Below are 17,772 nucleotides of genomic sequence, written 5' to 3'. Positions count from 1 at the left end.
GCATTAGAATTGGTTAGGTCATAATTTCCTTGTTTCTCTAATTCTGCGTTCTTTTATGTACTAATCAGCTCTTCATATTTGTGGCATACAGACAGCACTTCCATGCCTGGAGACAGCTGTATTCCTTTGTGTTTCCTGGGGTAAAATAAACTGGTTGAAAAATAGCTGGTTGTTCAAGTGAGACAACTGAAGTGTTTGTCTCTTGTTCCACTGTAGTTGCCTTGCCAATGGCATCAGATCTGCAATTGTATGATGTGTCACAGAGCAGCATGAGAGCGAAGTGGAATGGAGTAGCGGGTGCCACAGGTTACATGATCCTATATGCTCCCCTCACAGAAGGATTGGCAGCAGATGAGAAGGAGGTGATGTATTGAGCTTTCATCTGAATAGCAATTATTCAAAAAATAAATCTTTTAAAGAGTAAACTAGTACATGGCCTTTAACATCCCACTTGATCAGCAAACACTGGGTTTTTTTTCCGTGGCTGCCTTAAGTACTGTATGTGTTAGACTATGAATAAAGTGCAAGTACCAGCTGATTATTTTATATGTCATTGCCATGAAGATGCAACAATTTCAGCTGAATTAAAGCAACTCTTTTGAAATTATATATGACATGATACTGCATCATCATATGAAATTAACACTGAAAGGAAGAAAAAACAAAGTAAAACTAAGATATTTTCTAAGTGTGTTATCAGAAGAAGATGAAGTTCAGCCTTTGTCTCATCAGGACCTTTAAAGTAAATAAAATTTGCAGATGTGACATTTATTGGTTTTCATTTAGTTCTATTCAACTTTTATTTTTAAATTTAAAAATAATGCCTTCCATCAAAAGTGATTTTTAAAAGGTATTTTTAGAAGGAAAAGAAGGTGGGACAAGGTAAAGTTCAGTGTTCTGTCACTAAAATAGTAAAAACAGTAGACTCTTCTAAAGTTGCTAGCATAGTTCCAACGGAACTTCTGGTCTGGGATTTAAAAGTTTTTATGCTCAAGTTTCTATATGTATAATTAAGATTATGTACAACATCTCTATTCAAGCAAGAACACTTAAAAAGCATGCAGGGGCACGCGAACTTGTGGAGAGTGTAGGAAGCAGCTGAAAGCTCGCATAGACTTGTGCTCTCTGCTAAATGAGTGGCTGTGAGCACATAATTTTGTTAAACACGGGGCCTCCCTGGAAACTAGGTGATTCAGGAGGACTGAGCCTTACCCTGAAGAAAGACTTTTTTTCAATAAATAAGTCAGTCCATGTTAATGTGACTCTCAGTGAAGAGATGGAGGAAGAAAATGATACACACCTTAAATAGCAACAAATCTGAACATCAACGTGCACGGTAATCAATTCCTCCTATGAAATTTCAGTCCTATGACCAAAGATGAAACAAGGTGTAGCTGGGAATGAGAAGGTCTTAGTAGCTGCACGTTCTAGAGAGGATTATTTTGTTATTGCTAATGTGACTAGTTGCTTTTCAAGTCCTTTTAGCTTTATGTTGGCTTTTGGCTTTTTGACAACTTTGTTCTTTTGATTATTGTGCAAAATCCCAAAATCTTGGGCCAAGTACCGCAGGCACAGTATCAGACAAATGCGCAGCAGAGCATTTGATCACATATCTAATTTCAAGTGTGTAAATAGTATTCTTCCCCATTGTGAGCTAATTTGGAAATAACATGTCTTTTTTTATTCATGGTGGTTTTAGATAAAAATTGGGGAGGCCTCAACGGATCTTGAACTGGATGGACTATTGCCAAATACAGAATATACAGTCACAGTTTATGCCATGTTTGGAGAAGAAGCTAGTGATCCCCTTACAGGACAAGAAACTACATGTAGGTAGCATGTACCTGTATTTGCTTCAGTGTTAATAAAACTTCAGAATAGTCTTTGCACACAGTAGAGCGGATATCTAATTGTAAAATCTGATTTGAATAGTCCATAGGGCAAGGTCTTAACTGTACTTAAGTTTCTCACTGTGAATACTTAATTTATAGAAGCTGAGGATGTGAGTTTCTACAAAACAGCTTGTTTTTGGAACAGGATTGTGGACTCTTCTCTCTCATTGGTGGTGGTACTATGGATATCCTTGTTGATCTTGGTGGAACTACTGACGGTTTTCTGAACTTGCTGAAGGTGAATGAAGGTCACCACATAGAGCTACATTGAGACTGCTCTGGGTAGCCTCCTGTAGCCAGAGAAACAGGTGTGTGTGGGAGCCTGCTCAGATGGAGAAGTTCCTTCCTCTGGCTCAGTAGTAGTACAGACAGAAAAGAAGCAAAGAGATTTCTGCCCAACACCTGCTGCCTAACATCTGGTATACGAAGGGTTGGAAAGTGCCTGTGCACTCGTGATAGATGGTGTGTTTTTAATAGGCAGCAAGAATTTTGCCAGCTAAATTCTGTCCTCTGCTAACTGTACACAGCACTGTATGTCAGCTCTCTAAATAGCCTCAGCATTTGGAAGACAAAGGAATTGAAAATAGGTGATTGTGCTGCTGGGATAGCATTCAGTGACATCTCTATTTCTCCTATCAGTGGAGTGATTGCTTCCTCTTGTTTTGTGCTCCTGGCATGAGTAAGTCAGCATGAAAGTGACTTACATTTAATAGGTGAGAGAAGTTCAGGCATGTGAGTGCTAAGAAAAAGACGGGCCAGAGCAATTGCTTGTAAGGTCAGCAACTAATGGTGGAAGAAGCTCTAGGAATGCTGTTTGAACTGGGTCATCTCTGAGAGGACAGTTGTAGACAGACAAGTGCAAATAGGGAACTACTGCAACCTGGGCATGTCTGTATACTTGAAATGAGTGTAGAAGATTCTTAACACTCAAAGAATCAAATCTTTGGCTCGTTGTCCCTCTGTCCCTTTCTCCCTCTCTTTCTCATTCCTTCTCCTCTCCCCCCTCCCCCCGCTTTTTGTTAATATCTGCCCAATATCTGGTTTTCATTTATCCTAAACAGTAGTTTATGTAGTTTATGACTGTGCCAGCCTGAATTCACTTCACATCATATAATCTTGGAGGCTGCACAGCTCTAAACCTGGCTAACACATTGGATGGAAGATCACATGCAAATTCCAGATACATTGGCATAAGCTGAGGATTCATGACCACAACGTTTGGTCACAGAAGCTAGTAACGTATGTTAGTTGGCCCATCATCGCTGCTGTTACCAGACCAGAATAAAAAAACCCTAACTACCCTGCAACCTTCATTTATTTTTAGGGTGACTCAATGCAGCCAACTCTGACTGGTCTTTAGCACTGTAATATGAAAGAAGATTGATTCTAACCTTCCATATGCAGCTATTCAAATAAGCCCTCTTCTAATAAGCTTTGATTGATCAGGCAGTGGGGCAATCCGGGAGGAAAGCAAGCTCTTGGTGAGCACACCTGTCCCACATGGTCAGTGTTCAATGGTCATGTCTTCCCCGTCCGGATTCAGATTTAAGCTACTTTTCTTTTTTTTCTTTCAGTGTGATTATTTCTGGCCTCCAACTAATGAATAGGCTACCTACCATATATCTGCCTGGAGAGTGATCTGCCTAATTTGCAGTAGTATTACATGTAGTATCTGATATTCTGTATTTAGTAAATAATATTATTCTACACACTGTATCATCTCAGTTACTGTAGCAAAACCTTTCTCTGTGCCAAACAGAGGCATGATCAGCAAGCTCATTCTGGGGTGGGGTTTCTTTTTGGGGCCAGGATTTATCCAAGACTCACTGTAAATATAACATAACTCTGGCATCAGGACTGCCTGTCTGGTTGAGAGCAGTGTTGTCAGGAGGTTGGTTCCAAAAGGAAAGAGCTGAGACTGAAGCATTTTGTGTTATGGCTTGGAAGGTGAAATGAAGTGCATTCCATGACTAACAGAAAATAGAAGGGAAAGCCAGCACGTGATACTCCCTTCACTAGACTCAGAGGAATATATTGAATGCCAGAAAGTGTGGCAAACCCATCTAATACAATTCCAATGTGTTCCCATCTTCTCTTTCCTCATAGCCAAGTTGACTTGATTGTTCCTAAGCTGGTTAGGTGTTTGCTTGCAGATTCTGAGTCGATATATGGCCTGGCTAAAGATCCCACATAATATATGGGTTTTTTTTCTTTTGCTTTTTCCCATGTGCTCTTGTGTGAGGGGAACAGCTTCTGAAGTGCTGATATTTATCTGTCCACATGGATTAGTGAGGAATATGTGTGTGAAGGCAGGATGGATAAAGAAAGGTTTCACAATTCAGAGAAAATGAGCAGATGTTGGGCTAATACAGAACATACTGCTCAGAAACAGACAGCACAGATTGCTTTCTCTGGTGTGACAGAAAAGTGGATGGAATCTGAGACTGTCTTGCATGACCTCGTTTTCCTTCAGCTCATGACAGTCAAGGAATATGTAGTATATACTGGCTTTAACCAGGGTTGCTGTTAGGAAACAGCTTCTTTCTGTAATAAAAGAGAAAAAGTTAAGCAGAGGTAAAAAAAATAGCATCTTTGGAGATCTTCTGGGCTAGTTATGCTTTTTGGACAAACTTACCCTTATGTCAGGGACTTTTAGGATTCAGAAAGTTTTTTGCCAAAATACTACTGTCATGAAATATTTTTGCTAGGATACTCATGGAAAACATGCACAATTTCTTTTTCAGTATTAGCTGAGATGGACTTAGCAAGACTGAAAGTTCTGTTTCAGCAAAGAGCTAAGACATTTTACCTGCCTTTAAGTACTTGTGTAGCTCCATTGATGTAGGTCTTTTAATATAAATATTGGTGATATAAATTTTTGAATGGAAAATGTGCTGTTTATTTTCAAGACGTGAAAAATTTCACAGCTAAAACCTAGAATCACTTTCATGGTTTTATCTCCTTCCTTTTCAAGTGCCTCTAAGTCCACCAGCAAACTTGAAATTTTCTGATGTTGGACACAGTAGTGCTATGCTAACATGGGATCCTGCTTCCAAAAATGTAAATGGCTATCGCATCATGTACGTTAAAACAGATGGAACAGAAACCAATGAGGTAAGCTATTAGCATCTCTCTTCCCTTAACCAATCTCAGACCTTCCCAAACTTCTGTAATTATTAAGGGTGACTTTTATAAACAAAACCTACCTTGCAAGCTGTAACAAAAGATTTGCTACAGAATTCTGAAACTTAGTGCAAGTAAGAGTTTGCTTAATATCAGGTATACATTTGGAGTGGATCACACCTGTGGGGGACAGTACTCTGAACTTCTTACATACCAGAACAGTCATTGCTGGCGCACGTAAACTGAAGGAAACTACTCAAGTGAACAATGGTTTGTAGGTGCAGGATCTTGACTAAATGTATGGTATGGCAATATTTATTCTTGATTCAGTCCAGATAACGAGACTTTCGATATATGATACGTCATGGACTCAAGCTCATTCAAAAAGACTGTCTGAAGGCTTTGCCACATTTTCTTAACACTTATTGCTTTAATTATATATTGAAAACTCACTTCCTAGAAACAGGATTTGGCTTGAACAGAATGATAAGATAACACTAAGTTGTTCTAACTCAGACTTTTGCATTTAGTAATTTACTTATGCGATATTTAGTTATGCCTTGTTACTGAAGGTGCTTTAAAATAGCTTTTAACAGCATGAATTCTGTGATAGAGTGAAAAATTGGATGGAATGATATTAATACAGAAATCTGAAAAAATGCAGAAAAAGTTTAAAAAAAATAATTGCAGTAAATGGGTCCAATTATTAAAACGGGCCAGATCCCTTATAAAATAAGTTTTCATGGATAACTTAGCCCTCCAAAAAAAGTCTTTAATAGTAGTTTTGTGTAATTATGTTTCTTCTGGGACATATCTGACCTTTCATCCATACAAGATGGAATATTTGTATTAAACCTGAAGAAACTGTTCCCAAGCTTAGAAGAGAGCATACCTGTGCAATGGTTTGTGTCTTTTCTTTCTGCTAGGTCCCTTAAAATTTAAATTAGAAATCACTTGACCTCTTCCTGTTGATTACCCTTAGTATAGATAATACGTCTGGCTGTACTCATCACAATGGTATTTGAACATCTCAGGCTTGTGGTAATATACTTTGTAGTGTGAGTGAATGTTCAGGAGGTTTTTATCTACCTCTCAACTTTTCCTTTATGTCTGTTCAAAGAGCAGGTGGCACTTTTTTGTTTGCTTTGCATCAGTAGCGTTTCCCCTGTGGTGCTGAGCTAACGTGACACTGAATAAAACTTGACTAATAAACTGTCAGTTTATACAGCTTTGAATTTTATATCCCCGGCAAAGTCATGTTAACTGCAGCCTGGATAGAGACCAGATGAAACTGTCATCTTTTCTCTTGACAAATGTTAAACGTAATGGTTTATGCAATGATTACCCGTGATAAGGGACTGGATTCAATAGCCCAAAAAGTTCCTTCCCCTTCTGGGTTCCTGAACATGCCGTGCCGATATGTTAGCTAGTGAGTTAAGCTTACTAAGGCTGAATTCTCCTTTTCCCTAGTTTGTCATAAACAAAATTTTCCTTTTTCTCTAGTTCGTCTATGTTAATTGATTTTTGTAAGCTTTTATGGACCTGAATTAATACTTGTTCATAGTTTCACAGAATTTCTCTACTAATTACATGACATTCTCTTTCTGTATCATTGTTACCCAGCAGAATTTCAGACACTGATAATGTAAAGTGTATGATCAATATCTATTGCAAATTATGCTTTCTCTAGGTGGAAGTTGGTCGTGTTTCAACCCATACTTTAAAAAGTCTGACATCCCTTACAGAGTATACTGTTGCTATTTTCTCCCTGTACGATGAAGGACAATCTGAACCACTTACTGGCAGCTTTACCACAAGTAAGTATTGCTGAACTTTTGAAGGCTTTCCAAGAAGAATTTTCATACTCTCTTACTTTATTGGAAAGTAAGACCAGTAACAGCAAGTGTCTCTGGCTATGAATTCAGATATATGGAATGATTTCTGTTATTTTCATTGGAGTTTTAGGCTTCTTTGCTCCCTTATTATGGGGCCAATTGCATCCTTACTCATGGGAGTAATCTCTCGACATCATGAAAACATTTGTGTGGATAAGGTTCATTTCTTAAGTCTTTCAACAATCAGCTGTTTTAAAGCATCTTTTATTGCAATTAGGTAGTAAAGTGTTTGTCTCCCCAGTTTTCTGAAGCATCATTCAATGTGATGGCATTTGTCTCTCCAGCTGAAGTGTGATGAGTTTTGAATCATACATTTAACCAGTGAACTATCTAGGCAATAAAGGGTAGAACCTTATAAACATACAGAGAAACTAGAACACCAGAAGGAGAAAATATAGAAATATAACAGGCTCCTGTAGTCTGTTTAGCACAGTTACAGTTTCTGTAACTGTAGTTCTGCAAGTTGTGTATTAAACAGATGGCTGATGACACTTAGCAATGCTTTCGGACATAACAATGTGAAGAGAAGGACTTTGAGGGAGGAAAGAGAAACATGAGGTGGAAGAGGAAGGAGAACATACATGTATGGAACAAGACGTTGATACCTATGTGCAAACTGCAAATGGAAATGCACACAGAGTCTGTGGAAAGGGCGGAGATTGGGACTTTGCTTTGAGGTAGAGGAAAAGAAAAGAGCATGGTGCACAGAGCTCTGAGCGAAGGAGAGGGAGTGAGGGTTCCATGTAGCTCCTCCAGTGGAGAGAGGACAAGGAGGCTTGTTCAGTTAGATAAAGAGCATGTATTGTGCGTGTTCCCCTCCCCCAACTACAAAAACACTTCCCTAAGTGCAAATAAGTGTGCAAAGAATCTGTAGTGCCTTTGTTATCTGCCTCCCATTTATACGCTTTGTAACAAACTGCAAGTAAAATGGTACGTGCTTGACATTGCCATCTATGCAAGTCTCAGAGAATAATTTACTCTCACTTTTCTTTTGCATAATATTTTGCAGAAAGAGTTCCAGCTCCCCAGCATTTGGAAATTGATGAAGCATCGACAGATAGTTTTAGGATCAGCTGGAAGCCCACCTCCTCAGATATTGCTTTTTACAGATTGGCATGGATTCCTTTGGACGGGGGGGAATCTGAAGAGGTGAGTTGCCTTGACTTTCTGTGGGTGTGAAATGGAAGAGAGACTTCCATTCTGAGGACACCTATGCTGCAACTTTTGCCGATTAAATATGGCAAATTGACTTACAGAAAAATCTGCCCCACTGCAAAGCTCTCTAAACCAAAATCAAACCAATATTCCAGTTTCTTTTTGAAGAGGAAGTGAGGAAAGAAGAGATTTCTTTGTGAATAATCAATCTAATCTGTAATGTGCCAACTGCCATAGAACTAGCATTGCTGTTTGATGTTACTTCAGTTTTTAGAGGTTCATGTTCTTCACTTTGCTGTGAAGATGATGACGGTAGCTGAGCCAGAGCAGCGATATCCTCAGTTAAGGCTCCACGTTTGTCTAAAGTGCTGGCCACAGTAAAATTGCCTGTGAAGCCTTAGTTATGTAATGTTACAAAGGGAAAAGTTTACACATAGTTAATTTATCAGATTGTTCCTTCATTCCTCTTTACGGTTCTTTCTCTTTTTCCCCCTCATGCTGTATTTTTTGCTCTGGGCTCTTGTGTCTTCTCCATAGTGCCATTTTCATCAGTCTGAATTTTTAAATGATTTTTCATCCCTTTAGCTTTTCCTGGTTTATTCTTTTTTTCTGAGTACAAAAAGACAGACACTTTCTCTCCCTTTCCCAAATTTTCATCTTTTGTAGTCTGTCTCATTTCCTCTTTCCCTTTCCGCCTGTCTTTCCGCCTGTCTTTCCGCCTGTCTTTCCGCCTGTCTTTCCGCCTGTCTTTCCGCCTGTCTTTCCGCCTGTCTTTCCGCCTGTCTTTCCGCCTGTCTTTCCGCCTGTCTTTCCGCCTGTCTTTCCGCCTGTCTTTCCGCCTGTCTTTCCGCCTGTCTTTCCGCCTGTCTTTCTTCTTTTGTACTCCTCAATCTTTAATGACTCTCTCAAACATCTTGTTCTCTTGGCATCAGCACTGTAACGAGAGGCCACATCTGCAAACTGTTTATCTGGGTACAGAACTCAGTGCCCTAGGTTTCATGCATCAGTTTGTCATCCATTAGGGCAGAAAGCAGTCATTTCAGCTTAGGTTATGTGGCATTTTTTCTGTAAATTTAGCTTAGCCCGATTTTTTTTTTTCCTCCCTTTCACCTAGCGAGAGGTAGTCACACAAAAAAAGAAATTACAGGGAAAAAAAGGAGTTGGCAGATGAGTGAGTGGACACAGGTCATCCCCTAGCATTTTCTCCTGCAGTAGATGAACTGATTTGTTTCTGTTTAAGTTCTAGTGAGTAGCTGTCAGTGAATCCCTTTAAGCCATGTGCATTTTTAAGTGAGATTTATGATATCTGTGTTTTTTGAGTGTGAGAATAAATGATCAAGAAATATTTGAACCGTTAAGGTTCCACTTGTTCATTGTATTCACTAAGAACTGCTGGAGGCCCTAATATTTTAGTACGTTGAAATATTAAAAATACCCGAGCTGCTTTCTTCTTCTCCTTGCATGACCTCTCTAATGGGGTCAGGCCTAGGATAGCACAATACCTCCAGGCTGTTGCCTCTTTAAGCTTCTTTCCCAGCTAAGTGATCAGTCATGCAGAGAAACGACATGCACTCCCTCTGTCCTCCTCCCAAGACCCAACTTGCCAATTAGCTGAGTGGGGTCAGGGGGTGGTGGTGAGGATTACACACCTCTCGGCTTACTTCACCCACACTGCTGATGGGTGAGGAGCATTTAGCGGGGTGTTAGTGCTAAAGAGCCAGAATAAATTTAAGAGTGACCTTTTATTTCTACGTTACAGTAGAGAATGCATGCTGTTATACTCGTGTGCTTGTTATTATTCTTGCTTCTGTTATTTGTCCTCTCCACTTGAAAGTTCAGCACTTTGTGTTCTTCTTTTTTTGTGGTCTTCTCTTGTGGGCTAAATTAGCAGGGAGTGGAGGGTGGCGGAAGTTATGCTTCAGAAAGTATGCCAAAGTTATGGTAAGATAGAAACTATGTATAGATATTTTATAATGATTTGATATACGACTAGAGGCTCTGGGAAATTGGCAAGGAAGGTATTACTTATATCTACTTAGTATACAGCTAGATTCACTCAAGCTTGTTTCTGAAATTTTCCCAAGAAAATCTGTGCCAGAAAGTGTGCAGCATGGGGTGCCTAATTCATTATTTGATAGTTATAGAAGGCATGGCCCCAACTCATTTCTTTCTGCTTTTGTTTTTTGTATCTGAGTTCAGAAGGTCTGTGATTGTTTTATGGGTCCCTCTTCCCCAAGACCAACTCAGGAAATCTCCTATGGTAATTAAAAGAATAAAGTGTGATTCACTGTTTCTGCTAACTGCTGTAAATTACTATTTAAAACATCACACCATATAGCAAACTTCTCATCAGCACATCTCCCCTAATCCCCAAGTCTGCAGCAAATGTTCTTTCAAGTTGCATTCAGATGTGTGGAACTGTAACTCGGATTATAATTCTGGTATCGAAACAGCATTTTGTAAGGCTGTGGAGATGCTGAATACATTTGTCATAACAGTGCTTGAATGGTAGAAATATGAATGAAAATTAATCTACCCTGTTACGTTGCTCTCATTGATGAATGTTTTGAATTTTAGTGGTTTTCGAATGAAATGCATATGGTCAGCTTTAGCAATTAATTAGTGAAAGTATAAGACTACACATTAGAATAATCAAGCTAGCCACAAAATAATAAATACATTTTAAGTATTCTTAACAGTGTTTTTTCCAGATGTACTCTGTGATACTTTTTATTTCAACATAGCTAATAAATTCTTTGGGCAGATCTGAGTGTAGATTTCATTTATTTTTAAAGGAGAATCCATTTTCCTTCTTTCATTTCAGTCAACTCATATAAATTAATCAAATGCAGAACTGATTTTCTTTAATCTTGCTGTGTTACTCAGGTTGTCATAAATGGAGACACAGACAGTCATGTTATTGAGGGTTTGTTGCCCAACACAGAATATGAAGTTTCTCTGCTGGCAGTTTTTGATGATGAAAGTGAAAGTGAAGTTGTTGCTGTTCTTGGAGCTACATGTAAGACAAACTCTTGACTGTAATTTTTAGAGATAACTGATTTAAATTTAATGCACATGTCTTTTATTTAAAATATAGTCCATCTTTGGGTAGCTATAATATTGAAGAATGTGGTGGTTTAGTACCAGGGCTTTGCTGACTGTATTTTTTGCTTTTCTCTTTTAATATTATGTGGTAGATGGCATTGAATCAAAATGATGGTTTGGCTCCCTATCTGAGCTGTGGTATTAATAACCTTTGGATCTGGGTAGATATTCTTCCATCCTACATTTCAATATTTAGTCTTTGAACAGAGTTCCTTATGAGAAGATATATTAGATTTTTTGGGGGGTTAAATGTTTTAAAGTAAATAATTTACAAGAATTTCATTTAAGATGTTTGGCATTTACATTATACCCTTTTCTTTCTTATTTATGTAATTTATACTCACTAGAGGTGAACTCAGTCTTGGCTGAAATAATGGTCCAAAAAGTTTACACAGGCATCCTGTGATATTAACATGGAAGTAACAAAGATAAAACTCGAAAATCATGTACAGTGTGTTTTATAGTTTATAATCGAAACAGTGGCCATCATTTCAGGTAGATTGCTCTATCCATTCTTTTTTTACCGATAGTGACTTGGTTAAGTAAACAACTATATCTTTCATGTGTAAATTCAAAAATTTATTTGATTGTTAGTAATTTAATTGCAGGCTTAATCTTGAACCTTCTGTTAAGACAAGAAGCCCTTACCCATCCAAATGATGCTGATATTGCCCAGTGTTGCTGAGCGTACTTTCTGTTTTTTACGTGGACAGAAGTGAAGCACCCTTAAAAAGCTTTCAATTTAATAAATCTGACAACCTTAACAAATGGTCAAAGTGGAAGTCATTATGCATAGTTCAGCCAGAAATGTGGGGAACTCTATGCATTCTTATTTAATTGTACAGTTCATAATTATGTCTTATCTGTAGATCTAAGTGCTAATCCTGCAAATATATGTGCCTAAAGTAAAGTAAATGAATAGTTCCCTTGTAGTCTCTGAAATGCCTGAAGTGTGTGGGATACTTGTAGGTGTGAGCACATAGTTTCATTGTCATAGTTAGAAATACAAGACAAATACTGTGATTTCCATGTCTTGTTGAACTGTTAGTGAGCTGAGTATTGTTTTTCAGTTGCGAGGACTACCGCAATACCTACCACGGTGACTACTACCAGTACCAGAACTTCTAAGCCCACCACAGCAGGTAAACAGAGCAAATGCAAAGAGCTAAGGCTCCTCACAAGCACACCCAGGTCTAGGGGCAGAGAGCTGTGTTATTACCGAGGAGCTGATAACCCCAGTTCCTGATGGTCCATGCAGTCAGCACACTGCCATAGCAGATCTCGTGGAGGTGTAGACCCCAGGCAAGGGACATCACTGGTGAACGCTGTCGTGCTCCTGCACCACCCTTCTGCGTGTGGCCAGCTTCCTGCACGTGTCATGTGTGGATGAGGAGCCAACCTATAACACAGGGTAGGGACTCTGAATGATACCAGTGGTATTACACAGGAATACAGAGACTAATTTGGAAAATTCAGCTCCCTTTTTTTCTTTCTCTTCATAAATATGAGCTTGGAAACTCTTCAGAATTTTATTTAGTTTTGAGTGTTGTTTGTTTTCCCTGGAATTAGAAAACTGACTTTTAAGGAACAACTGTTCTGGATTATTTATCTTCTGTAGCATTCTAGCTGCAGTGGAGTTTTGATTATTCTAAAGCTCCATAAGCTGAGTAATATAAACAAAGCAGATGGGGTAATATATGTTAGTGGCAGTATAGGATAACTATTATTTTATTAAATGGTTACAGTTTTTATGTTATTAAGCCCAAGTATGACTGAACTGTATGGGTTTGCCCCACCATGGATCTGCAGACCCACCATGACCAGTAGAGCTTGCAGCTACTTGGTGATAATTAGCACAATTTTAAACCTAAAAATAGAGTTGAGAAAATAGTAATTAAATGTTTTTGGCTTTAGTTTTTCGAACAGGAATCAGAAACCTTGTTATAGATGATGAAACAACCTCAAGTCTGAGGGTGATATGGGACATTTCAGATTACAATGTTCAGCAGTTCAGAGTGACCTATCTCACTGCGAATGGTGACCGTGCTGAGGAAGCGGTAAGAATGGTCTGTATGGGTTTTGTGAATGGCGTATAGCAAATAATAAAAAAAAAGAAGCCCTAGCTGTATTATTTTAAGATTTCACAATTTTTGAGATAATTTCAGAATTCTGGGAGGCCAAGTGCGCTTTTTTTTTTTTTTTTAAATTGGGGAAATGTTAGTATTGCAGTGCTTGGTTTCCACAAAAAATAAGTTATAAAATTTTGAGATAGCTCTATGTAGATATATTTAAGAGATTAAATTGTATAGTTCGAGGTTATTTTCTTAGTAAATAACTCAAAATGCAAAAATATTCCCCATATCTTTCTCCTTCTGTTACAGTCATGTGACTCACTTCTGTTCATAGAACAATTATATTGAAAATATGGGATATTCTTTTTGATGTCTAGCAGCTGACATTTTTAGCCCTATATCGGACTATAGCAATAAAAAATATTAAAAGAAGTTAGTTGAATATCTTTTTTCCAGAAAAATATGAATCAGTCTTTTTTCATTTTGGTTTCATTCACCTTTTATGAGACCTTGGTAGAAAATTACGTTTTAGCCATCTCTTTCAACTATAATCTGAAAATGAACTTTCAATGTAGTGGTTTCCTTTTAGACTGGAAAACATGCTTTATGAATTTACCTTGACTATATGATAGTGTAGTATATAATACAGTGGCAAACTTGCACAGCATAATGCCACAAATTGTACTGTTCTGACAAGGTCCCAAAGTTTCTGAAATTCAGATCCCAGATTTACTGTTTCAGCTCTGGGAAGCTTAATCAAATTCAGTTGGATGATATAAATGTAGTTCTGTTTTAGTATTGAATGACTATTATTTTGAAAGGAAATTAAAACTGTAGGAAAGGTATTCAAATTCTGGCTATCAGAAGGATATTAGAGTTGACTCAAAAGCTCATTAAAGAAAATTATAGAATTCTAAGATTAGGTAGGTATCTTGGCTCCAATTCCACAAATTATTTAATTTTAAGTACACTCTCAAGTCTTAGTAGCTTTGGTCTGGGCACACCTGCAAAAGGTGTGCCCAGGTGGAGGACCTCCTGCCGCAGGTGGCTGAGCTGCAGGAGGCGGTGAGAAGGCTGCATAACATCAGGGAGGCAGAGAAGGAGCTAGATAGCTGGTTCCAAGCACAGTCTGCAGCAGACCTGCAGCCCACGGCCAAACAGCCAAAAACTCCCCCACCGGCACATGCAGAAGGGAGCGGGGGGGGCAATAATGCAGAAGAATGGACGGTTGCAAAGGCAAGGACCAGCAGGAGGAAGAGACTTCCCCCGAAGCCCGAGGTGCCCTTGCAGAACCGCTTCACTGCTCTGCAGGCCGAAGAGGAAAGTCGTGTCACACCGGGAGAAGCGCTGGAGCTGAGTAATGCAGCCCGATCTGCCCCCCGTATAACAACCAGCGCCACTAAGAAAAGGCGACGGGTGATAGTAGTAGGTGACTCTCTCTTCTGAGAGGCACGGAGGCACCCATTTGCCGACTGGACGCACCCTCTAGAGAGGTGTGCTGCTTACTGGGGGCTCGCATCAGGGATGTCACCAAGAGGCTACCAAGCCTCGTACAGTCCACTGACTATTATCCGCTGCTGCTGTTTCACATGGGCACCAGTGACACAGCCAGGAGCAGTCTGAGGACTATCAAGAAGGACTACAGAGCCCTGGGAGTGGCGGTAAGAGACTTGGGAGCGCAGGTAGTCTTTTCATCAATCCTGCTGGTCAAAGGGAAGGGGTTTGAAAGGGCCAGTCGAATCTGGCAAGTCAACAAATGGTTACGGGACTGGTGCCACAGCCAGGGGTTCGGCTACTTAGACCATGGGACTCGCTTTGAGAAACCTGGTCTATTGGGGGCTGATGGGGTCCATCTGTCAGAGAAGGGGAAGAGCATCGTCGGTCATAGGCTTGCCAAGCTGGTGAAGAGGGCTTTAAAGTAGAGATGCCGGGGGAGGGGAACCTCAATCCATCCCACTCTTACTAGTTTGATGCCAGGGCCAGCAATAGATGCCCAGAGCCTGGAGGAGGAACACAGGTCAGCAGGAGAGCGCCTGAAGAGCAGCACAAAGGAACTCCAGCCAGTAAGGCAGCTTCATCGGGGGCCCAACTTAAATGCCTCTATGCAAACGCACGTAGCATGGGGAATAAACAAGAGGAGTTAGAGACGTGCGCACGCTTGCAGGGCTACGACCTTATTGGCATCATGGAGATGTGGGGGGATGGCTCCTATGATTGGAGTTTTGGGATGGAGGGATAGAGGCTCTTTAGGAAGGACAGGCAGGGGAGACGAGGAGGGGGTGTCGCCCTTTATGCCAATGACCAGCTGGAGTGCATGGAGCTCTGCCTGGGGATGGATGAGGAGCCGACCGAGAGCTTTTGGGTCAGGATTAAAGGGAAGGCAGGGACAGGTGACATTACAGTGGGGGTCTGCTACAGGCCACCTGACCAGGAAGACCGAGTGGATGAGGCCCTCTATAGACAGACAGGAGCAGCCTCACGCTCACAAGCCCTGGTCCTCATGGGGGACTTCAACCACCCCGACATCTGTTGGAGGGACAACAGGGCAGGGCATAAGCAATCCGGGAGGTTCCTGGAATGCATCGATGATAACTTCCTTCTCCAAGTGGTAGAGGAGCCAACGAGGAGAGGTGCTATGCTGGACCTTGTTCTCAGCAACAAGGAGGGGCTGGTGGGGAATGTGAAGCTCAAGGGCAGCCTGGGCTGCAGTGACCACGAAATGGTGGAGTTCAAGATCCTTAGGGCACCGAGGAGGGCGCACAGCAAGCTCACTACCCTGGAGTTCAGGAGAGCAGACTTTGGCCTCTTCAGGGATCTGCTTGGTAGAATGCCATGGGACAAAGCCCTGGAGGGAAGAGGGGCCCAAGAAAGCTGGGTAATATTCAAGGATCACCTCCTTCAAGCTCAGGAGCGATGCATCCCAGCAAAGAGGAAGTCGGGCAAAAACGCCAGGAGGCCTGCATGGATGAACAAGGAGCTGCTGGACAAACTCAAAGACAAAAAGGAAGCCTAGAGAGGGTGGAAGCAAGGACAGGTAGCCTGGGAGGAATACAGAGAAATTGTCCGAGCAGCCAGGGATCAGGTGAGGAAAGCTAAAGCCCTGATAGAATGAAATCTGGCCAGGGACATCAAGGGCAACAAGAAAAGATTCTATAGGTACGTCGGGGATAAAAGGAAGATGAGGGAAAATGTGGGCCCTCTCCGGAACGAAATGGGAGACCTGGTTACTCGGGACACAGAGAAAGCAGAGGTACTTGATGACTTTTTTGCCTCGGTCTTCACCGACAAGTGCTCGAGCCTCACCGCCCAAGCCACAGAAGGCAAACGCGGGGACTGGGAGAATGAAGAGCCACCCACTGTGGGAGAACATCAGGTTCGAGACCACCTAAGGCACCTAAAGGTGTACAAGTCCATGGAACCCGATGAGATCCATCCACGGGTCCTGAAGGAACTGGTGGATGAAGTTGCTAAGCCACTCTCCATCGTATTTGAGAAGTCGTGGCAGTCTGGAGAAGGTTCCCACTGACTGGAAAAGGGGAAACATAACCCCCATTTTTAAAAAGAGAAAAAAGGAAGACCCAGGGAACTACAGGCCAGTCAGTCTCACCTCTGTGCCTGGGAAGATCATGGAGCAGATCCTCCTGGAAGCTATGCTAAGGCCCATGGAGGACAGGGAGGTGATTCGAGACAGCCAGCATGGCTTCAGCAAGGGCAAGTCCTGCCTGACTAACCTAGTGGCCTTCTATGAGGGAGTGACTACATCAGTGGACACGGGAGGGGCTACAGATGTCGTCTGTCTGGACCTCTGCAAGGCCTTTGACACGGTCCCCCACAACATCCTTCTCTCTCAACTGGAGAGGTATGGATTTGATGGGTGGACTGTCTGGTGGGTGAGGAATTGGTTAGATGGTCGTGTCCAGAGGGTACTGGTCAATGGCTCAATGTCCAGATGGAGATTGGTGATGAGTGGTGTCCCGCAGGGGTCCGTATTGGGACCTGTTTAATATCTTCATCAATGACGTATAGACAGTGGGATCGAGTGTACCCTGAGCAGGTTTGCAGATGACACCAAGGGACGGGATGCCATCCAGAGGGACCTGGACAAGCTCGAGAAGTGGGCCTGTGCGAACCTCATGAGGTTTAACAAGGCCAAGTGCAAGGTCCTGCACCTGGGTTGGGGCAACCCCCAGTATCACTACAGGCTGGGGGATGAAGGGATTGAGAGCAGCCCTGCCGAGAAGGACTTGGGGGTACTGGTGGATGAAAAACTGGACATGAGCCGGCAATGTGCGCTCGCAGCCCAGAAGGCCAAGCGTATCCTGGGCTGCATCGAAAGAAGTGTGGCCAGCAGGTCGAGGGAGGTGATTCTGCCCCTCTACTCTGCTCTGGGGAGACCCCGCCTGGAGTACTGCATCCAGCTCTGGAGCCCTCAGCATAAGAAAGACACGAACCTGTTGGAGCGGGTCCAGAAGAGGGCCATGAAAGTGATCAGGGGGATGGAACAGCTCTCCTAGGAAGAAAGGCTGAGAG

At 41.5% G+C, this 17,772-nt stretch overlaps 1 protein-coding gene across 4 annotated transcripts in view; it reads left to right on the top strand.

Moving 5' to 3' along the window:
• Positions 1-17,772, top strand: part of COL14A1 (collagen type XIV alpha 1 chain) — a 127,412-nt gene that overhangs the window by 45,963 nt on the left and 63,677 nt on the right. For all 4 annotated transcript variants that reach the window (XM_076329171.1, XM_076329172.1, XM_076329173.1 and 1 more), the window contains 8 exons: positions 217-362; positions 1,700-1,829; positions 4,867-5,006; positions 6,706-6,832; positions 7,920-8,059; positions 10,952-11,084; positions 12,241-12,312; positions 13,085-13,227. In XM_076329171.1, the coding sequence (XP_076185286.1) occupies positions 217-362; positions 1,700-1,829; positions 4,867-5,006; positions 6,706-6,832; positions 7,920-8,059; positions 10,952-11,084; positions 12,241-12,312; positions 13,085-13,227 (1,031 nt within the window). The remainder of the gene's footprint in view (positions 1-216; positions 363-1,699; positions 1,830-4,866; positions 5,007-6,705; positions 6,833-7,919; positions 8,060-10,951; positions 11,085-12,240; positions 12,313-13,084; positions 13,228-17,772) is intronic.

Source organism: Aptenodytes patagonicus, chromosome 2, assembly GCF_965638725.1.
Source record: "Aptenodytes patagonicus chromosome 2, bAptPat1.pri.cur, whole genome shotgun sequence".
In the NCBI taxonomy this organism is placed as follows: Eukaryota; Metazoa; Chordata; class Aves; order Sphenisciformes; family Spheniscidae; genus Aptenodytes; species Aptenodytes patagonicus.
This window is presented reverse-complemented; position numbering and strand designations above follow the sequence as displayed.